Consider the following 9997-nt stretch of genomic DNA (forward strand, 5'->3'; position numbering starts at 1 on the left):
AATCTAAATTGCTAAGAACTCTATTCCTGTTCCACTAATCATGATAAGCATGATGCCTTGGCTGGTTCATTATACGTGTGCATATTAAGAAGTTAGACACTCTGAACGTAACAAGTTTACTCACTAACTGAGAAGTAAGTAATAAAGATTACTGTGAAACTTTTCGACATTCCTCTCCGTTCTTATACCAGTCTGCAGGGGGCATGCCACAGGTGATATACCACTGTGTCGGAGCTGTACTTAAACAATGACAGGTGGTCGCCTCAGCGCTGTAAAACTCTGCGAGAATCTGCCACAGCAGCTCGTTTGATTCATGGCTCCGCGCGGAAAAATTTACTTGACACTTTACAGCTGCCTGTCAATTCAGAAGTGATTTATGATGACAGTTCCTTAAACAGCAAATATCCTGTGCCTCTCTTTTTATTTCTCCTCTACGCAGCAGCTCTGTTTAAAGGCCACGTGCTGCATGCACAGGTTCAACTGATGTGATCCACAGACTGCGTCACACACATATGGACACACACACACACACACATACCACATCAAGGTTGCAGTGAGTGAATGTAAACCAGAAAATGTTTAGAATTGCAAATTAAGTATTTCCAGGGGAGCCGGTGTTTACTTGCATCACGTTCCAATCACAGCCACTGGCCAATCAGATAGAGCAACCCCCCCACTCATTTGCTCCTCGATCTCGCTCTCTCTCGCTCTGTCTCTCTCTCTCTGACGCACACACACACGCAAACACACACATGCAGACACTGAATTCCTCCAAAGAGGAAACATTAGCAGGCTCCAATGTGCTACTAGCGAGTATTTCCCCTGGTACCTGATGCTGGTCTCTTGCTTTCATCTGCTTCTGTGTTCTCGTGATCATAGATGTCTCCTATTGGAATCATCAAAGTGAGGACATGTCAACCAATGATAGCACTCCATCATCTCTGATGGGGGGGTGGAGGTTTGTAGGTTTATAAAGACATTTCAGGAAAAAGACAAGAACACGTAATTAGTTTGTTAATTAGAATTATATATAAAATTCAACACACTTTAGATAATTAGGGCCCGAGCACTGACAGGCACTGACAAGTGAGGCCCTATTGAAATTGTCAGGATTATTATTATTATTCAGGCAAATTAATTGGCTTTTTGAGGGCTTTAACATGCTCCAATTCTTACCAAAATTTGCAGAAAATTCTAAAGTGGTGAAAATATACATATTCTGGAGGAATTTTCAATGGGTGTCGCAAAATGGCTCAACGGTGCCCCCCGAGACCCCCGGAACGTGTTCACATTGATCGATCTTCACAAAAATCGATACACAGGTGTATCATGACTAGACAAACAAAAAAGGCTGTGGGTGCAATTGGAAAAACGCAACAGGAAGCCTGCTATTTTGCATTTAGTTGCCATTTTGACCATATTCCACATTTTTACTTTGAGGTACTTGTACCAAGGCTCTCATCAGATCAACTTCAAATTGAGATGAGTGTCATCACAACAAGATGGAGATATAAAGTTATCAAAAGATACATTTTTCAACACACGGTGTGACCGTGGCGTGGCGTCAAAGCTTGATTACACGCCATTAAAACACGATGTTCGCGGTATAAATGGACCATGAATCCTTTGATGCTGAGACGTAAACAAACATCTCCACTCCTGCAGTGACAGTCAAAGGTGACAGTGGTCAAAGATCAAAGGAATCTTTATGTCTTGTAAAGGTGACGTCTCTCTCTCTCTCTCTCAGAATTGGGACACTTCCTCAAACCGTGTAAACATTGAGGTACGCTAAGGTTCATCCTTCGCCAAAGGAGACGATGTATTCATAACTCCACTGTGCATTGTCCTATCACCACCAAACTTCTGTCTCATGATCAGAGTCCAAGCCTGAACAGCTCTACGTGTCAATAATTCCTTTTTTTTCAGGCAAAACGCATGCAACGCTTCAAAATGCATGTTCTCGGGCCCGCCCAGTGCTGCTTTGAAGTCCTAGAAATTTTAGAAATTGTATTTTAATGTTGGCAATGAGTCAAAATGTGAACATGTATGTTGAAACCAACGTCTTTACTTTCATTTTAAAATCGGTTTGTGACTTCGTTGACCTTTCCTCTACACCCCTCTCCCTTGCAGATGGATGGTACGCTCCAAAATATCTTATGATCACTGACTAACTGTGACTTCCTCCTTAGAAGAATAAAAGATGCTTTTCGTGTGTTTGTTATTTTTGCTGCAATCAACAACATCTCGACTCCCTGAGGAGATGTGCGTTGGACTCTCTGAGGTTTTAGAAGCATATTGAGAAATCCAGATGATCTCTGACACTGTGAGTAGAGAAACCATTGTTCCTCGCTGTTCTCTGGTATATATTCAAACATGGACAGGGTTTGTGAAGCAAGGACAGGGAAGAACTACGACGTGTTCACAGCCAAGTCGTACAGGACAGGGCAAGTGGCCGGGACCAACTACTTCATTAAGGTAGAAGAAGAAGAACAAGTCCTGGAGGATGAGACACATACATCATAGAAAATATCATCTTCGAAGGGGAAGTTCCCTCAAAAATTAACATTCACTTTTTGTACACTCACCACTTTGACGATCCAATACAATTGAAGTGATTGGTGACTACTTCTTCAAACGTTAAAGAAAACTGCAGAAAACATAAAAGCCTCCATGCTGCTCCTGTGGTCTCATGTATATTGTCTGTAAGCCCAGACATTGAAGTTCGGTTGGATTTGGCTGCAACGCTGTTTACTGACTGATACGTGTATGTATTACAAGTTGAGGTCATCAAGATACAGGTTTAATGCTCCACTGAGGAGCCAGTATTATAGAAGAAGATGTCACAATGATATTTTGATAGCAGGCTGCCGTTTACAGGGAGGCATTCAACGACTAGACGGTGCACTTAGTGGAACCAGATGTTTTTCTCAGAGAGGCGAAAAGAAGATGAACTCGCATTCATCGGGTGAACACAAACTCTTACTCTTGTTTCCTCGCAGGTCCATGTGGGAGGAGATGCTCATGTTCATCTCCGCGTTTACAAAAAACTGCCATGTTATGGAGGAACCCTTGAGCTGACTGACCTACAGCAAGGCAAAAGCTACGATGACCCTATTAAGTCTTTCTAAAAGGACCACAAACCAAACAAAGCATCCTATCAGTGCCTACAGGCTGTTCAATCAACTAATCTCACATTAACCTGGCTCTGTCAACACATTTTTGTATGCCTTGAATTAATAAAATAGAATTGATTAAATCAGATTTGTTCTTGCTTTTGTTTCTGTGCGGGCAGGGGGGGTTAGGACGATTCCAAGGGCCCAGCACAGACAGGGGCACTCAGAGAACACTTATTGTTATTAATATAAATTAGTTCATGTAATTACAGTTACGGGGCGGCTGTGGCTGAGGGGTAGAGTGGTCGTCCTCCAACCTGAAGGTCGGTGGTTCGATTCCCAGTCTGAACCATCTGCATGCCGAAGTGTCCTTGGGCAAGATGCTGAACCCTCAATAGCCCCCCATAGAATAACAAAGTGCTGCAAGTAGATGCACTGTATGAATGTGTGTGTGAATGGGTGAATGTGAAACTGTACTGTAAAGCGCTTTGAGTGGTCTACATCAGACTAGAAAAGCGCTATATAAATACAAATCCATTTACCATTTAAAGTATTAATTAACGAGTTATGAATGAAATATACTTGGGGTTTTTTTCTCCAGGATAGCCTTTATCTTTCACTCCTCTCTCTGTTCCATGCTTGTTATATAATTGTTTTAGTTATGCAAACATTTGCTTTCTTTATTTTAAGAGTTGCAATAGAGAGATGACGGGAACTGATGTGAAAGAGACTTGCAAAAACACGTCTCCTTTCAATCACGTGGAAATCTGGCTACCATAACAATCTCACCACATTCAGCAACAACTCTGCAGCTTTTAATCGTATCAAGTACGTACATCTGTGGTAGCATGTGGAAAATGTCCACTTCGCTGAGCACTTTAAAGACTCACACGTTGAAAGATGGACCGGGAGAGGTCATGTAAAATGACTGAAAGCTCCAGAACAGCTACTAAATAGATCTCACGTTGACATTATTTAGTCAACAACTTAGTGAAGAATCAACTTTCAGTCCCAACTGCTAAGATGCTACAGAGAACATGCAGAATAGCTACCAAGTACTCCTGGTTGTGATACAAGGACTGTAACAAAATGTATTTAATCAAGATTGAACCAGTATTTTAATAATTATGTTTGTTTGACAAATTATCATGCTCATAAAGGCAAATTCAACTCAGTCTATTTTCTATGACAGATGTGTTTATCCGCTCTGAAAACTGCTCAAGGGGATAAAGTGTATAAACTACACAACACACCCTTCATCTGTTGAATTGGCTTCACCAGATGAGGTCAGTCAATGTTTTTCACCTCTCCTGATGGATCCCACCCCAACGTTTGACAATGACCAAATACTAGGCCTAAACAACTCATCCCTGCTTGATAGATTTTCCAAAAAAGTGTGAATCTCCTTCTCTGGCACAAATCAGCTGAGACAGTAATGATCTACAAGGGTGGACACTCCATCAAGAGCAGCTGTTCAGCACGATGCTCTTCAATCCAGCAGCAGTAAATCACATGTGAAGCGTAGTGGTTTTAAACTCTCATCACTCTGTCCATTTGAAGGCTCTACTTTATGCAGTTGTGTTGCAATTCAGGATATTTTGATTCCCATTTTTAGAGGAATTAAATTGTAGCCTCGATTCGTAATATAAAGCAACGCAATAGCAGTTATAGGTCTGATTTCCAAAAGACAACTTGACGTTTTACATCATAACCCAGAGAGTTCTGCATGAGACAAATGTTAATTCATTTGACAGGCAGCACAACTTGGTGTGGTGTAGAGTGAGATACCAGGGTGTTTGATTGGTATTTAAGTGTGGCAGCTTATTAGCATGGTAATAATTACCTCTGCCAGGGGGGTTATCTTATTGTTATGTTTGTCTGTCTGTTAGTAAGCAGCATTACATTTTGGTGCAGATCCGAATAAACGGGTGGATTCAGGATTTTTGTTTCACTTTCCCACAGAACTCATTCAATCTATGAGGGGGGTTGCACATGCGCACACATGAACGTTGTTTGCACGCACCACAGATTGACAAGTTTTTGTATTTGTATGCCCACAACTCCAGCTGATACTATGAGGTCTGCATGGACAGTTGCAACTTTATTGACGCCAATAGCATTGCACACAGCTATATAATCCAGCAACAGAGCAAAACACCAAGTTGGAGATGTTCGATATGAGAATTGTAAAAACAATTGTTTTCATGATGAAATATTAGAATATGGCAGGCCGCCACAGTCTAGATAATTAATGGGGAGCACTGTGTGGTCATGGTGAGATAGGGCATTAGCCCTGGTGGAGGTATGTGCACTCAGAGCACCCCTCCAGTTAATAATGGTATGAGTTGACACATAAGTGATGCAGCTGTTGGTTTATTGTTGTGTTAGACCACTGACCTTTGTGTGTTTATCTGATGAGGTCTTGTTAAAATGTGTATGGGAAACATTAAGGGAATAGAGTTTTGGAAGAATAACTTTACTTTGTGTATTTAAATTAAATAAAATGTTCTCATCATAATGGATTTGCAGAGCAAGAAAAAAAAATTTTCACAAATAATATATTGTTGCTTTGAAGACACGTGTTTAGCATCTTGTCTATGAAATGTGAATTTCCGTCCACAGGTCAAAGGTTTTTCTGAAGTGTCAGCTCAGAGGCCACCGGCGGCCACTGTGTGAGAGAGTGAGGGTTTGCTCGGGTGGTCTCGGCCCTGAGACAACAGCTCCATACCCACCACATTGTCTGCAGCTTTGTGAGGAGGCCTCGCTGAATTAGCCCCTGCCACCTCCCGCAGCCCCCTCCGCTCCGCCAAACCCCCATGAATTGATCTCCATTGTCACACCACATAATGTAACAATCTCATTATTACCTGACGGCAGAAGTCTCACTCGTGACCGAGATCTCGGCGAGGCGGCGTTTGTGCTGGGAGGGGGAGGGGGGGAGTCTGGGGGGTGTGAAGATGCAGCGGTGGCCGTCGTCACCTCTGAAGACTGTTCTATCAAACTCCAATTAGAACTAATTGGATTCCTGGTCACCCCTCAAATTAGCTTGGCTAATAAGGTTTCCTGCTGTCAGACAACTGTGTGCAAAATAATGAATAAATACTGCATTTTATGTGCGAGGCTCTGTTTCACATTCAGAAAAAGCTTGAAGTAAGGAAGGAAGGAAGAAAAAAGAATGTAGTATTTGCCTTCCTGAGATTGAACATTTAACAGAACGGCAGTTTAAAGAGAAACACAATGCTCAGGCATTGACGTTCCTATTAATTTTTAACCAGCTGAGCAAAGTATTCAGTGGTGTGTTCTCTCAAATCGGTTTTGCATATAAAATTAGGATGCAACATGAAAGCAGGAAATTTAAAAATTAATCACACGTCCAAATGGACATGTTGCTCGAATCAACTAATGTGTGCTTTATGCTGCAACTGTTACATTACAGTGTTTATCAGGAAGCAGATTCAGTTGTTGTTTTCAGGGATGTCAGCTCTGTGTGTGTGGGGGTGTGTGTGTGTGTGTTTGTGAAGCCCCAGCGGCCAGTGAACCACAAGATATTCCAGTGACCTCCAAAGTCACACCATCCCCCCCCTGGTTTGGATGTTTGTTTTTTGCACACATTTGTGTTCTGACGTGGTGAAGTAAAATGCCTCGAGCAGACACAATGAGATACCTCAGGATGCTGTCACAGCACGGGAACCCAGGCATGTGGGATTCAGCTGGTGGGAGAGAGATGGAAAAGCTTCACAATAAATGGGAGTCAAATTTGAATATGCATTAAAAATGTCAGGGCACTTCTGCGGCAACCGCGTGAAACTGTCCTCTCGGAATTCAATGCAGAGGTAATTCAGAGAAAGAGAGAAGTGGTCATGCATTTATCAGCCATTGTGTGTGGATGTGTGGATATGTGGGACTTAATGCAGGAGCTGCGTGAGGCCTCGGAGCTGGCGAGGACGCACCATGTAGCACAGGCTTTTCAATCAAATCAAATCTCCACGCGGCGTGGCAGGAATCTTTGGCCCTCACCACAGGGGGGAGAATGTCTTATCCCAATAATTACATTGGGATGTAGAGATTGCACGGCCGCAGGACTCAAAATATTCCCATTGGTAAAACTTCTCAGCACCACGGCAGCAGCCGGAATGAACCAGAGAAGTCGGACCGTGTTTGATCCTCGTAAAAATGGGGAAACAATCGAGCGCAGGCATGAAGTGCTGAAATCCTCTTCAAGCTTTCGTCGCTGGATGAACATGTGGACATACTGTAAACCAATCCGGGAGAAGACACTACTGCTTGGAAACAAATAATGACCGAAGTATAGTCACTTGGAGCTACTGGGAATATGATTTATTGGCTTCTGTAAATGTAAATAAACGTCTGATAAACTGTTTTCATGAACATTAGTAGTTATAATTGAGAGGCAAAAACTGCTCTGTATGTATTAAACTTTCTGCAAATTTGGTAATTTTAATTTATAACAAAATTTTTCGCAGTGTGTATTTAGGCTACATCCACACATGCCCCAGAGTTTCTGAGGCCTTCAAATTTCGACTTTTGGAAACACTGCTCGCTCCGTTCTAGTTTGAAAACTCCTGGTGGACAGACTTTACCACACAAACACCAAGGTTGGTTTCCTGATTGGGTTTTATCAGTTGCGGCGAATCCTTCCCTGACTAATCACATCATCGGAATTTTATAACCTTGAGTAAGCCCACTTTAAAGAGGAAGGCGAGCGTAAGGATCGACATCACAAATGTGTCAAAAGCTGAGATGTTCATTCACCGCGCTGTCTTGCCCGATTAGCGTGTTCACCCGGGTATCTAGTTTCCATCATCGGAGTTGGAGCCGATTAAAACCTGTGTTGCTGCAGAGTTGAGTCGAGTGAATGCATATTGAATCAATTCGCAGCACAGACAATAGCCAGATATCAGTGGGTGTTTTTTGACCAGTGGAAAAGGGGATCTACAGTTAATGTTAGTTTAAAATGGCGTTTTCAAAAAAAAATATAAAAACTGCTGGGTAGTATATTTAGCTCAATAATATAAATAATCTCTATCTATAGTAACACACCTCAAAACACATGACATGACACTGATTCCTATTTATTCCAGCACATGCATGATCACATTGTGTATTAGCAGCTGCTTAGATGTAGAAAATAGGAACAGCATTGGTGAAAAGTAAGACCAGAGATTCTTTTTTCTTGGGGCCAACACCGAGGCAAACCTAAAAGCTCCCGAACAGTGTGGACACAAGACTGAATTGTTTAAAACTAAAAACCTGTTGGTGTGGATGTAGCCTGAAGCCTGTTCGTACTCGCCTGCAGCATTAGCAGGACAATGGGTCACGTCTGCAGCGTCAAATGAAGCACTTTGTTAACTCTCCTGCTAATCATGTGTTTGCACTGGCAGTCAAACAAACACCATGCTGTTAAACAGTAATGGTGTGATTCTTTCACTGTTAAGGCCGTTAGTGAAATTAACTTATCCTGATATCTTTCCTTTTTTTTTTAAACTAACTGGTGGATACATGTTAAGAATGCGTGTTTGGAAAGTTGGCTCCCTACCAGGAAGTGTTTGACATTTTGGGAAATGCACTTTTTCCCTTAAATGCTAAAGAGGTTAAATAGGAAGGCGTGATATCGTTGTCACAAAAAAAGAGGGTACAACCATTAGCCTATTAGCTTTGCTTGGTGTAGAGACTTGAAACAGGGAAAACACTTAATCTGTCTCCGTCCAAATGTTTAAAATACATCCATATGTCCATCCTTGTATTTTCATTAGAAACTAACAGGTTTTTCCCACTGTTCTGTTCCACATTCAGTCTGGATGTTCAAATCTGGCTCAATTAATACTCAACATGTTTGTTTTACGCTTCCAATGAAAGCAGTGGATAAGAGAGCAATATTCTCTTTACTTCAAAATGAAACACTGAAAAGGAATAATAACAAACTAGCATTTAAACTGTGACTTTACTGTGGGCTTCATGCTCTGCTGAATGGGTCGAGGCGTTGCTGCGATAAAACAATGTCGAGAATTCCCTTGCTATTTAATCAAATGATTAATGCAGGTATCGGTGTTATCACAGTTTATCTGTGGTCTGGTCCAACCCAACAGTAGTTTGCTAAAAAGGCTACAGGTGATTCAAGATAGAGCTGCACACATAAGTTTTCACTGCCACTATATAATACAAGTATTTGTACGATGAATAATCATTTGGCTTGGTTATGTGTAAAAACCAGGGTGCGTCATTATTTAGTGTGAAACATTCTAATAACAGAAACTCCACAAACACTTCATAGTAATTTATCATTTCTTTCAGACAGACATCATTATTTCTTGGCAGACATCGGAAGGTAATTTCCTGTTGCCTAGTTTAACACGGAGGAAAGTTAAATACAGAGCAATGGCAGCTGGGAATTCACAAAAAAACACTTTAAAAAAAGATTGAGACTTTATCTGTTCACACAAGAAAATGTGCAGAGATCTGCATTGCACTACTTTCTTGTTCATATAATTTACTTGTTTATTGATCTTGAAGATATGAGCTATTATACCATTTATTATTTGTATCCTATTGGTTTGAGTTTGTGGTTTTTGTGTTGTGTTTGTATAAATTAATGTGCTTTAATATGTCTCTGCTTGTGGGGACCCCAGGAAGAATAACCTCTGTTGCAATATAGTGACTAATAGGGATCTAAATATAAACATAAACAAAATCACTGGTTGGCATTACCAATTGTTTGTTACATGTTGCACTCTGCTGCCATGTTCTATATTTTCATCAAACTAATTCTTAAAAAAGACCAACACCAACTTTTCAGACTCACCCAACCAAAGTCAATTTGATCCAAATATGAATCTCTCATTTTCAAGCAAGATGAATAACTTCTA

At 41.2% G+C, this 9997-nt stretch overlaps 1 protein-coding gene across 1 annotated transcript; it reads left to right on the forward strand.

The window, feature by feature from the left end:
- Window positions 1–1965: 1965 nt before the first annotated feature.
- On the forward strand, window positions 1966–3222 carry LOC133027060 (cystatin-B-like). The gene is made up of 2 exons (XM_061094067.1): window positions 1966–2475; window positions 3000–3222. Exons 1-2 carry the CDS (start codon window positions 2374–2376, stop codon window positions 3126–3128), a joined length of 231 nt encoding a protein of 76 aa, XP_060950050.1. The 5' UTR covers window positions 1966–2373; the 3' UTR covers window positions 3129–3222.
- The last annotated feature ends 6775 nt before the right edge of the window (window positions 3223–9997 follow it).

Source organism: Limanda limanda, chromosome 20 (genome assembly GCF_963576545.1).
Source record: "Limanda limanda chromosome 20, fLimLim1.1, whole genome shotgun sequence".
NCBI lineage: Eukaryota > Metazoa > Chordata > Actinopteri > Pleuronectiformes > Pleuronectidae > Limanda > Limanda limanda.

Excerpts from the sequence above, each read along its gene's own strand:
- LOC133027060 (XM_061094067.1), top strand. The coding sequence starts at position 2,374 with ATGGACAGGGTTTGTGAAGCAAGGACAGGGAAGAACTACGACGTGTTC. Across the intron at positions 2,476-2,999 it reads GGACCAACTACTTCATTAAG|GTCCATGTGGGAGGAGATGC; the intron begins GTAGAAGAAGAA and ends GTTTCCTCGCAG.